Raw genomic sequence first — 17,499 nt, 5'->3', positions numbered from 1 at the left:
AAGAAGAAAATATACAAATACATATTCAAAAAATAATTTTAAATGTATCCAAAAATGCCAATTATTCTTTAAATTACAATAATGTAAAAACAAAACAAAAAAAAAGTAAATTAAATCAAAGTAAATTCCAAAACTATTTTATTTTGATATATAGGCTATAAAATATTTCAGCGTAATACAGTATGTGCTTCCATAGGTTTCAGTTTGATTTGACATGTGGCTCCAGCACAAAACCACGGGCGGATGTTGCCTTTCACTTCAATCCCCGCTTCAGCAACTCTCCGCAGATCGTGTGCAACTCTTTACAACACGAAAACTGGGGAAGAGAAGAAAATATGGACCTTATGCCTTTTAAACAAGGAGCATCCTTTGAGACCATTATCTTGGTACTTTGTGACGTTTTCAAAGTGAGTGTGAAACATTACATTACAGGTAGAAACATATGGAAGCTTATGTGTAGCAATATTCAATTTGCAATGCAATATGCAAAATGGCAATGCATTTCAGTATTTAAGTATTCAGTATTTCAGTATTCAGTATTTACATTTTCCATACCATTTGTGCAATATTTGGAGTAAAATTATAATTTAAATTGAATAATACAATTTACATTTGCTATTTCCTACACTAGTTTTAACATATAATTTAAACATATATATTAATGCTTTATAAGTTGCAAAATTAAAATGAAAATGTATTACAGAAATTATTACATTAGTTTAAAATGTTCAAGCAAAAATTGTAGCAAAATTATCATCTAAATGATATTTTTCTTAATTGCATTTTAGATCTAATGAGTGTCCACCGTGGAAGAAAGCTGGCCCTTGTGACACTCCTAGTTAAGATACTTGCGATTGCATTTTCATTACGTCCCGCAATGAATGTAGCAAAATTCAACATGGAATTGAAAATGCAATCCGAGCCGATCAAGTCTCCGCCCTCGCCCTGTTAGTCACCGCATCAAGGCGGGGCCAGGTGCTGAAAAAACATGGCGATAGCCGAGCCGAGAGCGAGGCGTTTACTGCCAGATGAACAGTATGAGAGGTGGTTTATACAAAATAAGTAGATTGCTAAGCAAACTGAGAGGAGAACTAACGTGTATACGCACGCCAGCCGTCTGGCCAAAATTCCATAGTATTAAGGTGTCAGACGTAAGATTCGAGACGTTAGACGTCACAGTCATGTGTTGGAGCTGCGCTCAAAGTGCACAGGCGATGGCGGCGACGTATGTGAGAAAGTATATTTTTTACTTTGCGTCTGAGTTACGTAGCATGGATAAACGGCTGGATAACGCACGCGTGGATAAACGCCTGGATATATTTCTCAAAATTTGGAAACTGTAGCCTACTATTTGGATGAGAAGTCTTGTGATGAGAAGTCTTGTGAGAAGTCTCTTCTGCTCACTAAGGCACTGCATTTATTTGCTCCAAAATACAGCAAAAACAATATTTTTTTGAATATTTTTACATTTTAAAATAACTTTTCTATTTGAATACATTTTAAATAATTTCTGTGATCAAAGCTAAATGCATCACCATTACTCCATTCACAGTGTCACATGATCCTTTACTCAGTCTCATGTGAGAATTTGATCTCAAACATTTATTATTATTATCAATGATGAAAACAGTTGTGTATAATTTATTGTCAGGATTATATAACCAGCTCCTAGCCGTGACAAATAAATGGAGGACATAGTGGATTGGTAAGGTGAAGAACAGAAGTATTTATTTAACATAAATAAGAAAATGTGTATAACAATAAATCAATACAAAAAATAACTACAATCTCTGTCTGACAATAGATATTTAACAGTCAGACAGAAGCAAGTTCAAAATAATAACAAAACCATTAAGCTAATGGGAGCAAACAACTCTCAAGCCGCTCGCATGTTAGTGCCAGAATCCCTGTAGCTCTCTCAAGCTATCCGAAGCCCCTCTCACTCTCAAAGGCTCAGCTTTAATAAGGGAGATACCAGGTGCCCATCATTCACTCAATGAGTCTGCCTAGGTGCACATCATTCTCTTAATGAGTCTCACAGCCACAGCCACCGGTCCGTGACAGCAGGAGTAAAGGCTGCAACATACTCCGCAAGAATAGAGAAAAAAGTTCTCGCTCCCAGGGCTGCGAGAACAAAATGACGTCATTTTGTTCTCGCAGCCCTGGTTTGAGAGTTCTCGCAGCTTGTTCTCGACACATCGCCTGAGCAGAACTTTTTTCTTGTGGGTGTCCGAGAACGTCTCGGTTACGTATGTAACCCTCGTTCCCTGAAGGAGGGAACGGAGACGTACAGTCCCTGACAAAAGTCTTGTCGCTTGTGTACAAATTGACCTAAAGTGCCGCTGAAATATATTTCTAATCAAGATATTTTTACAAGAAATGGCTCATTTTAATCCCACCAGCTTTTGTGATAATGTTTCAGTGAAAAACTAAACTTTCAAAAAGTATTCTAATATTCACAGCTTGGTAAAGCCCATTGAGTCAGTTTTTGCAAAGACATAAGTGTTGTCACCCTGTCATATGAGCTTCACCTGTGACTAATAATGGATCAATTAGGTCTCAAGTGAGTATAAAAGAACCCCAGTACACTAGACCTTCACATCAACTGCAACTAGACCTCTTGAAACATGCCTAAGATTCACCCTGAGACTAAAGTTTTGATTATCAAGAGGCTGAAGACCAGATCCACTGCTGAGGTGGCAGACACCTTCAATGTGTCTCAGCGTCAAGTACAGAGGATAAAAAAAAGATTTGAAGAGACTGGAGATGTTTTTTGACAAGCCCAGGTCAGGCAGACCCCGCAAGACAACTGCTCAAGAGGACCGTTTGTTGGCTCGAAAATCCAAGGCCAGCCCATGCACCTGGTCAAGTGGTCACCTGAAGAGACCTGGTCACCTGAAGTCTCTGTGTCAACCAGAACAGTTTGTCGGATTCTGTCTCAAAATAGCCTCCATGGTCGAATCAGTGCCCAGAAGCCAGCACTAAACAAAAGACAATTGAAAAACCGTGTGGCATTTGCCAAGGCCCACAGCCTGCTAAAAGGATGGACGCGGGAAAAGTGGCAGAAGGTGGATTTTTCAGATGAATCTTCTGTTGAATTACACCACAGTTGCCGCAAATATTGCAGGAGACCTACTGGAGCCAGAATGGATCCGAGATTCACCCAGTAAACAGTGAAGTTTGGTGGCGGAAAAATCATGGTCTGGGGTAACATCCAGTATGGGGGTGTGCGAGAGATCTGCAGGGTGGAAGGCAACATCAATAGTCTAAAATACCAAGAAATCTTAGCTACCTCTTATATTCCCAACCATAAAAGAGGCCAATTTCTGCAGCAGGACGGTGCTCCATCGCATACTTCCATCTCCACATCAAAGTTCCTCAAGGCGAAGAAGATCAAGATGCTCCAGGATTGGCCAGCCCAGTCACCAGACATGAACATCATTGAGCATATGTGGGGTAGGATGAAAGAGGACGCATGGAAGACGAAACCAAAGAATATTGATGAACTCTGGGAGGCATGCAAGACTGCTTTCTTAGCTATACCTGATGACTTCATCAATAAATTGTATGAATCCTTGCCAAACCGCATGGATGCAGTCCTTCAAGCTCATGGAAGTCATACAAGATATTAAATTTGGATCTCACAGCACCACAACTTAATTTGCTGACATATTTTTGTATTTGCAGTAAATTTGCTCCATTTCTGTATAGGCGACAAAACTTTTGTCTTGCCAAAATTTGACCTTTCTGTCTTGATTAAATGATAAATATTTTTTCTGTGAAAATTATTTATTTCAGTGCATTAAACATAATTTGGGAGGGTTTTAGCTTTTTATATGAGCTATTTCTAACACCAATTAATTAATTCAAAGTCAGGCTAATATCAGGTATTTCTAGAAAATAGATAAGCGACAAGACTTTTGTCAGGGACTGTATGTCAGAACTGAACCGACGAATGGGATCTTACTTTAGAGACCAATCCTACTTCGAGTGTTTAAAAACGAGCCAATGAAATTTGGCATGCAATCCACGCATTCCACGCTCCGCCCCGCAGTGCAGGTATAAAACAGGAAGTGGAATGGTAGATCAGTGCTTTTCCTGCTGAGGAGCCGACAGGTGACCGGACTCCCAGCGGAAACACAGCACCTGGCGACAGGACGTACGTCTCCGTTCCCTCCTTCAGGGAACGAGGGTTACATACGTAACCGAGACGTTCCCTTTCAGTCGGTCACGTTCGACGTACGTCAGAACTGAACCGACGAATGGGATCCCTATGGAAAACGCCAGGATGCTGGCCCTTCCAGCGTCCTGCTTGAGCACACTGTACCGTCTAGTATGGTACAGAAGTCAGGGCTCCAAGCAGGGAGTACAGTCACTGCTGTTTCTGCAAGACCCACTCAGAATGACTATTGGATAACGCTAGGAAAGCGTGCCCGTCTCGGAAGATGGAACGCTGCGGACCACGGCTCCAGAGGCATGGTGGTAGAGTACACATAAGGACTAACCTACAGGGTAGTGCTACATATGGCAGTCTCTGGGGTGGTTCCAGCCTAATTGTAGGGGGGGAAGAACACGCCCAGAGACGACAGAGCGAGCTCTGTCCAGGGAAAGACAGGGGGATAGCCCGGAGGGTAGCTGGTACCGTGGAAGAAAACACATATGGGGTCGCCGTGAGGGAACCGCTACATATTGAACCCAGCCTACAGCTACGTTTCGCCTGGCGTCGGACGGTCCGCAACGTCTGACACCGAAGGGGTGACGGAGGAGCTCGACAGGGTTAGCCGGTTACCCGGGGAACACAACTGGAGACAATAGACGCACGTATCGGGCCCAGGGGGCGGGAGTGGCGTTTGCAAGCCGACACTTAGAATGGGCACTTAACGCTCCTGGCCACTGGGGGCGAGGATGCGGGAAGATACCGGCTCTACACGTAGGCTATAGAATCTAGCGAACGTGTTAGGTGTCGCCCAGCCCGCAGCTCTACATATGTCTGTCAGCGAGGCGTCTTGAGCCAACGCCCAGGAAGAAGCAACACTCCTAGTGGAGTGTGCCCTTACACCGAACGGGCAAGGCACGTCTTGGGACTGGTAAGCCAAGACTGTAGCATCCACTATCCACTTAACTGCTTGGAGACAGCCTTTCCCTTCTGCTGGCCTCCGTAACAGACGAAGAGTTGCTCTGAGGTCCGAAAGCTTTGGGTCCGGTCGATGTAAGCGCGAAGAGCGCAGACCAGACTCAGCAAAGCCAGGGCTGGGTCTGCCTCCTCCGAAGGCAGCGCTTGCAGGTTCTCTACCTGATCTCGAAAGGGAGTGGTAGGAACCTTGGGCACGTATCCGGGCCAGGGTCTCAGGACAACGTGAGAGTTACTGGGCCCGAACTCTAGGCACAATTTGTTGACCGAAAGTGCATGCAGGTCCCCTACCCTCTTGATAGAGGCCAATGCAAGATTTTAAGCTCACAAGACGCCAAAGGCTCGAAGGGGTGCTATGGAGTGCTCTGAGCACTAGAGCCAAGTCCCAAGAGGGTATCGAGGTTGGACGAGGAGGATTTAGTCTCCTCGCACCTCTGAGGAACCTGACGATTAGGTCGTGCTTTCCCACGGACTTACCTTCTACTACATCATGGTATGACGCTATTGCGGCCGCATATACCTTGAGGGTGGAGGGAGACAGCCTTCGCTCCAACCCATCTTCCAGGAAGGAAAGCACAACACTAATCGATCACCTTTGGAGGTCTTCCTGGCGGGAAGCGCACCACTCAACGAACAGGTTCCACTTCAGAGCATAGAGGCGCCTCGTAGAGGGGGCTCTAGCTGAAGCGATGGTATCTACGGCAGCTTGTGGTAATCCATCTAGAACCTCTGCATCCCGTCCAGGGACCAGACATGAAGATTCCAGAGGTCTGGACCCGGGTGCCATAGAGTGCCCCCTCCCTGAGAAAGAAGGTCCTTCCTCAGGGGAATGGGCCAAGGAGGGGCTGTCACGAGGAGTGTAAGTTCTGGGAACCAGGTCTGGTTGGGCCAATACGGCGCAACTAGCAAGACCTGCTCCTCGTCCTCCCTGACTTTGCACAGTGTCTGTGCAAGAAGGCTCACTGGTGGAAACGCATATTTGCGTAGGTCCCGGGGCCAGCTGTGCGCCAGTGCATCTGTGCCGAGGGTACCCCCGGTCAGGGAATAGTACCACTGGCAATGGGTCGAGTACGGAGAGGCAAACAGGTCAACCAGTGCGGCTCCGAACTGGTCCCATATCAGCTGGAACGCCTGGGGGTGGAGTCGCCACTCTCCCGGAGGTGTTGGCTGACGAGAGAGCTCGTCGGCTGTCTGGTTCAGTGCACCAGGGACAAGAATGGACCGAAGCTACCTCAGCTGCTTCTGACTCCACAGGAGGAGGTGGCGGGCGAGTTGGAGCAGACGACGGGAGCGTAGACCACCCTGGCGGTTGATGTACGCAACGGCCGTGGTGCTGTCCGTACGGACCAGTACATGCTTGCCACGTAGCAGCCCCTTGAGGCGGCGGAGTGCCAAGTGTACTGCCAGTAACTTGAGGCAATTAATGTGCCAATGCAATTGCGGCCCCGTCCACAGACCAGCAACTGCATGCCCGTTGTACGTGGCCCCCTGCCGGTGGTCGAGGCATTGAGCCAGCGTTGAAGCGGTCTCATATGAAGCAATCCGAGTGGCGTTGCTGCTGCTGCAGATGCCATATGCCCCAGGAGCCTCTGAAAGAATTTCAGTGGGACCGCTGTCCTGCTCTTGAACATATTCAAGCAGTTCAACACCGAATGGAATCACTCCTCGGTGAGGCGCGCAGTCCGGTTGACCGAGTCCAACTCCATACAGAGATAAGAGATCTACTGTGTAGGACAGAGTTTGCTCTTCTCTCGGGTGACCCGAAGGCCCAACCGGCTGAGGTGACTGACCACCAGGTCCCTGTGTTCGCACAACTGGTCCTTCGACTGGGCTAGAATCAGCCAATCGTCGAGGTAGTTGAGGATCCGAACACCGCGTTCTTTGAGCAGAACAATGGCTGCCTCCGCGACCTTCGTAAAGACGCGGGGCGACAGGGACAGCTCGAAGGGCAGGACCTTGTACTGATATGCTTTCCCCTCGAACGCAAAACGTAGGAACGGTCCTTCAGGTCGATCGCTGCAAACCAATCCTGGGGACAGATGCATTGGAAAATGCGTTTCTGCGTCAACATCCTGAACGGGAGCTTGTGCAGGGCATGGTTCAGGACTCGCAGGTCCAGGATCGGTCGTAACCCGCTCCCTTTCTTGGGCACATTGAAGTAGGGGCTGTAGAACCCCGTCTTCATATCGGCTGGAGGAACCGGCTCGATCGCGTCCTTCGCCAGTAGGACCTCGATCTCTGACCTCAAGACATGAGCATCGCTGCTTCGCACGGAGGTGAAGAGGATGCCCTTGTACTTGGGCTGCCGGCGCGCGAACTGAATCGCGTAGCCGAGTCTGATGGTACGGATGAGCCTGCGACACGGCCTAGGGAGACCTAGCCAGGCCCCCAGAGACCGTGCAAGCGGGACCAATGGCACCACAGACGTGCCCGGGGTGGGGCAGCGAAGCAGAGTGCTCTGGCCCGATTCGGGAGGCCCGGAGGCGGCCCGAAGTGTTGCCCGAGCACTCCTGGTTTGGACAGAGAGTGGGTGAGAAGGCCCGGAGGCGTCCTCGAAGCCCACTCTGCTGCCCACTGCCCGAAGGCAGGGAAGTGGAGCACTCAGCCCCGACTCGGGAGGCCCGTGGGCGGCCCGGAGTGTTGACTGAGTGTTCCCAGGAGAGGCAGTGTGTGGGTGAGAAGGCCCGGGGGCATCCTCGAGCCCCACACAGCTGCCCCCTGGCGAAGGGAGGGGAGGAAAGGAGTGACAAGGCCCGTGGGCATCGCACACTGCCAACCTGACCCTCTTGGGGCCCAGACAGAGAAGAAACTGCTCTTTTTGTGAGAAGGTTGGTACCGCTGGACTCCGGAGAGCAAGCGGCAGAGCTGTTAGTGTACCAGTACAGACCCCCCGGTCCTCCTCCGGGATTCAAGCAAATATTCATTACTTGGTTTTAACCTAGGTAATGGCCCGACACGATCTACAACGGGACGCTCAAATGGACAATTAATAACTGGAATTTGATAAAGAGGACCAGATTTCAAAACTTTCTTTGGCTTTTCAGTAAGCTCACGTGTGACAAAATGTTATGTATTTCGACACGTCACGCTTCAATTTCGGCCAAAAGAAATGAGTCAAAAGTAACTTGTATGTCTTTTTTACTCCCATATGGCCAGATGTATCATGCACGGTCTGTAACAACAATTGCCGTTGAGTCTGAGGAATTACAAATTGCACCATGGGATCACCCACTGCAAACTCTCCCTGCGACACCCATTTCCGAACCAGCAATCCTTCATCTTGGTAATATGAAAAAAACCTATATGGTTCATATATCGCGACCATATATGTTCCTTACTTAAATCAGTCAGAATTATCTTATATGTTTAATGTAAGTCCCATATATGTCATACACAAAATCAGACCGTTTATGGCCCATTTCATACTGAAAAGCACACAGAAAACTTTTGGGTCATGTATGAATGCTGCAAAAATCTTATATGAGTTTTACATGTAAACAGTATGCAATGGTATATGGTATTAGTAGAAAATACATGTTATTCATATACAAATCGTATAAAGTTCTTATAATGAATCATATGCTAGTCAAATTAAAGTCATATAGGACTTATTTATATTTTGTGTCATTTGTTAATATGCTTTTCATACAGATTTCATATTTTTTTAATAGGGAAATAGTGTGTTAGCTCTTCAAGTTTATATAATATACATATAAACTACATATAATAATCATACATGATTTCATCAATATTACAACATCTCTGCATATACTAACCATATATGATTTCAGTCAATATTACAACATCTCTGCATATACTAACCATATATGATTTCAATCAATGACATACACAAATTTGTGATGGAAACACTTTTATTTCAACACAAAACACTCAAATTATACTCCACATGAGTAATTTACAATTCCAACTTTATAGCAAACTGAACTTTGCTCAGGAAAAAAACAAAACCCAAAAAACAACAACAAAATACATTGAACACAGTGTCATGGCCATCAATTAAAGATAATTAACAGATTAGTTCACCCCAAAATGAAAATTGACTGATAATTTACTCACCCCCATCTCATCCGAGATGTTCATGTCTTTATTTCTTCAGTGGAAAAGAAATTCAATTTCTTGAAGAAAACATTCCAGGATTGTTCATCAAATAATGCTTTTCAATTGCAACCAAAATGTTGAAGGTCCAAATCAACGCCGTTTCAAAGGGCTTCATAGCCTCTGCATGATCCCAGATGAGGAATAGGGTCTTATCTAGTCAAACGATCAGTCATTTAAAAAAATGAATATACTTTTCAACCTTAAATGTTCAACTTGCTCAGCTCTGCGAGGTGCCAAGGATGACGTAATCACGTGTAAATAGTAACATAGACGTAGGCAGAAGTCCCGCCCTCGTGTTTACAAAGTACTCGTGTGAAGACTAATACAAACACTCATTAGCAAAAACACTAAATTTTCAACTTCAAAATCATCCAGTATCGTTGTTTTACCTTTTTGCTAGAGGGCGTTTGTATTAGTCTTCACATGAGTGCTTTGTAAACACGAAGGTGGAACTGCATTGATTTGGACCTTCAGTATTTTGGTTGCAACTGAAAAACCATTATATGATAAAAAATCCTGGAATATTTTCTTCAAAAAACTGAATTTCTTTTCGACTGAAGAAAGAAAGACATGAACATCTTGGATGACATGGGGTTGAGTAAATTATCAGGACATTTAAAAAAATATTTAATAAAGGCCTTCTGAAGAGAAACTATGCATTTTTTATTAGAAAAATATCCATATTTTTGACTTTAGACTAAAATATCTATCTTCCAGCAGTCAACCGTGCTTGTCTACTTACGCCAAAAGAGTGACCTCTGACCTGAAGCATGATGTATTGATGAATGCAGATATGCAGAGAATAGAGGAAAACAAAACACTGGTCCCGAATTTGAATTTAAATAGGATTTTATAAAAGAGAAGAGCTTGATTTTGTTGCCCAGAGAGGCATCGCATCACCCAGGTCACTTTCTGGTCGCAAGTCGGTTGCCATGAGCTGGTTATTTTAGTCAATAAAGTTATAAATATGGATATCTATATCAGTATCTATATCAATTACTATATTAACTGTTTATTAGTACTTATTTCACATAGTAATTATAGTGCCAATATTAAAGCTTTATTTGTTGTGCTCTGAAAATGAATGAACGTCTTATGGTTTTGCAACGACATTAGGGTCATTTTAAGAACTTTCATTTTTGGGTGAACTAAACGTTAAAAATTAACAAAGTTCAATAAATACTGTAATAATGTATTGCTCATTGTTAGTTCATGTTAGTTAATACATTACAATAAAGTCTTATTTTTTAACAGTAGTTAAAGTCTTACAACTCACATTACATAAACTTCTTCAACACTTCCCATTCAGAACTGAACCAGTCCTCATGGGATGAAACAGTCTGTGGCTGAACCTGTTCTTCTTGCATGGTCTTCAAATGTTTTCATAAAGATCTTTCTGTGGAAGAAAAAGAAAATCTTCTTGACCACCCCATTTACATACATGAATATTAGAAACACGTTTCAATATAAGGTTTTCCAGTATAACAATCTATTCTTATACAGTAACTTTCTATTACAAAATTGTAATATTGTACATCATTTAGATTCATATATGTTGCAGTTACATGAATGCAAATTATAGAAGTTTGTATTTTAGCTATATTTTAACTACATTAGAGTAATTGCAAACTCAGGTTCACTAAAACATTAACTCTTTTAAAGTGAATTGGCACAAAATAGATTATTAATGATCACAAATGGAACATACCGGTAAACATTACACATTACATTTATTCTAACTTTTGCTTTTTGTCGGTGTCACACAGCTTTCACGGTGTCACACAATCGTTGTATAACGTTATCTATGCAAACCATGAGCTTTAGGGTTTAACTTAGTTACCAAATTGCATAGTTAAACAACTAGAATAGTTGTTGTTTTTTACATTTGATCATTTAGCAGACGCTTTTATTCAAAGGGACTAACAAATGAGGAGACCAATCATATAGTTTAATAACTTTAATACAAATATAAGCATTTTTCACTTGTTTTTGCACATTAAATACTTTTATTTTTGCACGTGCGCAGCATAATTAGGCTTAAAGTTACCTGTACGTTACCTAACACTAAGGCTGTGGCACCGACATGATAACAGAAACGAACAATTTACAAATCTTTTAGCAAATCTTGCCATTAAATAAGTTAACATTTGCATTGAGAACAACATGACAAACACAAATCTTACCTGGAGCTTGACACTTGACACCGCGATTGATTTCCTCCTGGCCGGTTTGCGGTGACAGAACTAAGGCTATTTTTGAGTGTTTAATTATTATTTTTTAAATATTGCTGATATTACTGTTAACAAATAGTTTGTATGGGTAGAACATTACGAAACAAATATATGGGAATATACTGCAATTGTATGCAAAATAGCCTATATTAAAGGAAATATAAAGGAATAAAAGAAACTAAAAACTTTTTTAATATAGCTACTGCAATGTATGCATATTGACTATATTTATAAAATATGGCTATATTTTAACACATACAATATTTAGTAATTAAGATATAAATAGTATTACATGTAATATCCATTAAGTTGTATCCTTTATTGTGTAGCCTTACTGTATATTGAATTTCCCATATTAATGTGAATGCATGTCCACACATATAAACACTTTTACAGAATGAGTTACAACAAATTTCTACTTCCCATCATACTTCTGATTTAAAGGAGGTTAAATGTTAAAATTAATTATTTCATGTGTTTTTGCTCATTTTAATAGAGGGAGATAGGTTGAAATAGTGGATGTAGTGAGGTTGACTTTTGGCCAAAAACCAATAAAACTTACTTTTATTAAAAATAATGTCGGTGCACTTTTCAGCAGTTATAGCTCTTTACTAAATATTTAGAAACATGCCGGTGTGCTTGACTTGTGTGTGTGTGTGTGTGTGTGTGTGTGTGTGTGTGTGTGAGCCTGTTTATGTGGTTTATGAGGACACAAATTTGTATAACTACATGGGTATTACACTGGTATTACACTATAAATGTGGTTTATGAGGACATATCAAATGTCCTCATAATTCAAATGGCCTTAAAAACATACTAAATGATGTTTTTTTGAGAAAGTAAAAATGCAGAATGTTTCCTGTGATGGGTAGGTTTAGGGGCAGGGGCAGTGTAAGGGGATAGAAAATACGGTTTGTACATTATAAAAACCATTACGCCTATGGAGAGTCCCTGTAAACCACATAGACCAACATGTGTGTGTGTGTGTGTGTGTGTGTGTGTGTGTGTGTGTGTGTGTGTGTGTGTGTGTGTGTGTGTGTGTAAAACCCTTTGTAATTGTTAACATTTTCATAAGTAACTGTAATATAATAGCACTTTCTCAGTAACTGTAACAGACTACAGTTCCTTTTATTTTGTAATATATATATTATTTTGTTCAATATATTTTTTGGGTATATCATCACATGCACATCAAATAAAATGACATACATTATGATATATAAGTAAATATATTGTCACATATTTTTCTAATTGAAAGCAGCAATTCCTCATGTATTATTAAAAATTGTAATATATTTATCCTGTATATTTTTAATATGCAGTTAAATAATTTAATATATTTATCATTCACATATATAAGGAAATATTTTCTTTGTATTAGGGTTACCCATTTTTATTCGTTTTACTTGCTAATTAATTTACTAAAGTAAAATCTAACTGATTTGCAGGGGTTGTATTTAAAATAAATCCTGCAGGTCAAAAAGAACTTTGCTTTTCACCTCCAAGAAAGTATGAGTGATATCCATTATGGCACTTTTTTTTATACCTAAATGCCAGGTAAGGTGTCGTTTTGTTGGTTTACTTGAGAAAAAAAGCCATGTGTTGACTTGCACATAAATGAGATGCATCTGTGGTGAAATTACTAGATTTTCGCGTCAGTACATGTTTATTTTAATGCGAACAATGTTTTATCACTTTAATGCAGCAACGCAGCGCAGCAAAAAATAGACTCGGTACGAAAACGATCCCTGCACTGCTGCAGACGCAACGCACCTGGAACGGACCGCATCCGCGTGCAGTGTGAAAGCTGTCATCCGTTAACATGGGTACTGAAAAAAATACGCACCGCACACGCACTGCAGACGGAGTATGTGTGAAACGGGCATTAGTTCATCATGGATTTGTTGAGAACAGTTTAAAATGACTGGCTGTGAAAATTGCTGGGTGTGGTTCATCTTTATACTACAAGCAAAACGCCGTAAATAATGCGTGCTCTGTGCAACCAAAGCAGCTTTTTTTTCACCGTCATATGGCAAGCTGAACGGTGTAAAAAGCGGTGCTTTTTAGGCACACTAAAATGCCGTAAAATACGGCATCCTTGATTTTTTGCGCTGTATTTTGCGCGTTTTTTACGGCGTTTGTAATCACAACAGCGTATTTTACGGTGCAAATACTGTTTTAAACGCCGTGTTTTACGGTGTTTGAATGTAAACACGATTCATCTATAGCGTAATTCTGACCCATTCGGCTTGCAATATAACGCTTCTTATCACACGTCTTTGGTCACGGCTTTGCTCACGTCAAGGTACGTCGACACGATTGATTGCTTAGTTAGCAAAGTAAATATAAACCACCCCTCATATGGCCCTCCGAATGCCATACAAAGGCCATGATTTCATTAAATAAACGTGAGCTTCACGTTTCAGAGCATTCTACAGCCTGAACACTACAATGCTTAAGAATGTTTAAGTTCAAAGCAGTGTGCGGTAAATGAATACCGTGCATTATAATGCTAGGCAAATTCTTTTGATCAATGTGTAACGCTTTGACCCAGATAACTCGTTGAATCATGAAAATAAAGAGCGTGAAGGCGAAAAGTCCGTATTTCACACGTTTAATGATAGGTAGTAGGGCTGGGCGATAAATCGATTTTTATGGATTAATTCGAGTTTTTAGTTTACAACGATTTTTGTGAATGAAAATCGGTTCTCTCTTTCAAATCCGCCGACGCTCCCCTCTGGGCTCCCGTAATGGCTCAGCACTCCCCGCGCGCGTTTGCCACAGAGGTACACAAACAACAAGGATCGCGTCTAACAACATACAGTGTCATTCGTAATTGGTTCAGTTTTTCACAGAACAATTAACAATACCCCGCTGCAAAGTGTGTTTGAAGTCTGAACGGAACCGCGCTAGGCGCTACTCATTTAAAGCTGCGCTGACACGAACGCAGCGCGAGCTCACACACGGGCCAATCTCGTGACAGACACGATACACAGCGCTGGTGATCCAGTGAGAGACCGTTTAAATCATAGACCGTAAAAAAATATGGACGACTCGACATCATCCGTTTCCGCTTGCCATATTTGAAGCTTTCAGGAGGCCTTGCACGGCGCGGACATCTTGGGACCGAGTCTGCGCAGTAGCGATTTCGGGACCGGAGTTGCGCAGGAAGTAGAGCAGGAAGTACAGCAGCGATATCAAAAGCCCGCCCACACTCTCGCAGATGCAGAACAATTAATTATGTTGGTGTGAAATAAACAGTTATGGAAATGTAGAAATTAAAGCTAAAGCTCTAATCTGCTCCCAGAAATTTCGAAAAAAGTCCGTTAGTGCCTCAGTGACAACTTCACTCAGAGAAGACGTCAGTCTCAGCTGTCAATCATGACGTCACACCCCCCGTTTTTATAGCATCAAATAACTAACTCAAACTAAACTTATTTTTAAAACGAACACCTGAAATGAAATCATCGTGATGATAACTGCCTTCAGTGACACAAACTAACTTTGGGGAAACATTTTTGAAGTGTAATTTTATTATTTAGTTTGCCTCTCGTCCATTAGAAAACACAGAGGGGCGGCTATACTGGGACCGGTCACCGGGGGGCGATCGAGGCGCGAAAGCTTCAGTAAATGAGAGGGAGACTGCAGGCTTGGTTTAAATCAACACACCATTGCTACTGTGATCTAGTGGAAGCGGTCGGCGCAGAATTCTGTTATAAACCACAGATATCAGCTCTAACAGAGCTGAGCGAAGGTCAGGGGTTTCAGTCACAAAACACCAACATTCACCATGATTTACTGTAGTAAAACCACATGGATTTAATGTTGTTGTTGTCATTATTTATCTCAGGATTCGTACAACCTTTTGAGATTGAAATTCAAGCACTTTCCAATGGTTTTCAAGAGCTTCACACTTATTTCCAGCACTTCAAAGCTCTAGATATCCGACTAATGTTATTTTTAATGTGATGGTTTGTAAAACTAAAAGTTTAAAGGGGTCTTGTGAAAGAAATAGTCGAATGTTTTTTTAGTTTATTTTTTTAAAATGTGTAATCCATTTTGTAGCATTTTTATTTAAAAAAAGAAATGAAATGCCCACCACTATAACCAGCAGAAGAGCACTTATTGATTTATTAGCGATTTCCACTCCCTAATGTATGGAGAAAAGTACGAAGTCACAGTCTCAGGAAAAACTAAACTTTTCTTCAAATTGTGACTAAATTAGGCTACAGTAAAGTAAAGCTACAGTATTACAGTAAATTACAGTAAAAATCACTGAAGCTGTCGATCAGTTCAGTGTGAGACTATTGAAGAACAATGCTAATCTATATTTAATAAGAGCATTACATTTAAATTTTCCCTATACTTTTTTTGCACATTACTGTTGTTAATAAAAGTTAATTTTATCTGCATATCAATTCATAAACCTTTAATATGTATACTGTATATTGCAAAAGATATGGTGCCCATTTATACTGTGGAATAGTCGGGGGTTATTCACATGCGGAAAGTTTTGCACCCCAGGTGGCACTTCTACCAAGCTGCAAATATTTAATTTTACCTAAACAAAATAAAGTTAAAACTTGTTTTGAACAATTTCTTTGTCATCTGCAGATTGATTTTAAGTAGGAGGGGGGAAAAAATCGTTTTAAATCGTAAATCGAATTTTTGGTGAAAAAATCGGGGATTTTTTTTTTGGGCCATATCGCCCAGCCCTAATAGGTAGGCTACACAGACACGCGCTGCCTCATGAGGGATTCACTCTTTCATATCGTCACAAATAAAAGTAATCAAATATTATCAAAAGAAAGTAGAACAAGACATATCATCTACCGTTGATGCCATCACACTGAAGAAGAGACCGCTATTCTACGTCATCAACACGTAGTGCACGTCATAAGTCAAGTGATCAGTTTCTTAAAGGGGCCCCTACACAATAATGTGATGTATGCAAAATAGGTTTTGGCCGTTCCAAATGACAGTATTTCGTTTTTTGCCGTGATTGTTATAATTTGTTGCACACAGTTGTAAGACAGTATATAGTCCCTGGGTCCTAATTCGTATACTATACATACTAAATTATATATACAAAATTAATTTTAAAAAAAACTACAAACGTGACGGGTGTGCGAGTCTAACGGTTAAGTAGAGAGGTTTAGATGAGGTTTGAGTGATCAATTATCAGTGTTTAACCTGACGAAGGATATTTGTTCAGTGCTGTCCACATTGTATTTCACCTGCAGCAGCATCGTGGGCTTTTGTAATGACACATTTGGCCAGTAGCTTTTAAATGCGTCATTATATTTAAACCTCAAACACATGAGAGGAGTCTCAGCATTAAAGACCCACACATGGCAATCAACGTGCGGCTACATTTCTATCCGATGCGGTAGGAAATTAAAATGAATGTGTAGGATTTTAACTGTGACAAATCTGACGGCGATTGTCAGGGCAGTTAAACGGTGATGATAGGATACATGTAACTAAGTGACAGAGTTGTTTAAAAATTAAGGAGTGTGTCCCAAGGCTTACACACTTTCCTGCTGGACACTTGAAAGTATGTACTTTTTCTTCACAAAAAGATTACATACTTTTAGGTCGTAGTAAAAGTAGGTGAATTGGGACGAAGGCAGTATCTCCCTCATATGGATTTGAAGGAGAATCCCGCAATAATCAAACAGACATTTCAAAATAAGAGTCCCAGTTGAATACATAATTTGTTTCTCCATTTGTTCATCTAACCTTTTCTCCTCTGTTGCAGAAGTGTCGTTCCTTCTGTTCCGGCAGAAGCTGAAATTCTCTGGCTAATTTTCTCCCCTGCCGCAGCAGTGCTGTTCCCTCTGCTCTCGCAGGAGCTCAGCTTCTCTGACTAATTTCTCCACAGCCGCAGCAGTGCTGTTTTCTCTGCTCCTGCTGGAGCTCAGCCTCTCTAGCTAATTTCTCCACTGCCGCAGCAGTGCCGTTTCCTCTGCTCCTGCTGGAGCTCAGCCTCTCTAGCTAATTTCTCCACTGCCGCAG

General features: G+C 41.8%; 1 protein-coding gene across 1 annotated transcript in view; it reads left to right on the top strand.

Annotated features, from left to right (window-relative positions):
• lgals8b (galectin 8b) overlaps positions 1 to 17,499 on the top strand; it is a 65,156-nt gene that overhangs the window by 11,370 nt on the left and 36,287 nt on the right. The window contains exon 3 of the mRNA XM_067456018.1: positions 197 to 407. Within this exon, the coding sequence (XP_067312119.1) occupies positions 197 to 407 (211 nt within the window). The remainder of the gene's footprint in view (positions 1 to 196; positions 408 to 17,499) is intronic.

This window comes from Pseudorasbora parva, chromosome 10 (assembly GCF_024679245.1).
Source record: "Pseudorasbora parva isolate DD20220531a chromosome 10, ASM2467924v1, whole genome shotgun sequence".
NCBI lineage: Eukaryota > Metazoa > Chordata > Actinopteri > Cypriniformes > Gobionidae > Pseudorasbora > Pseudorasbora parva.
Note: the sequence above shows the minus strand (reverse complement) of the source record. Positions and strands in the feature narration are given on the sequence as shown.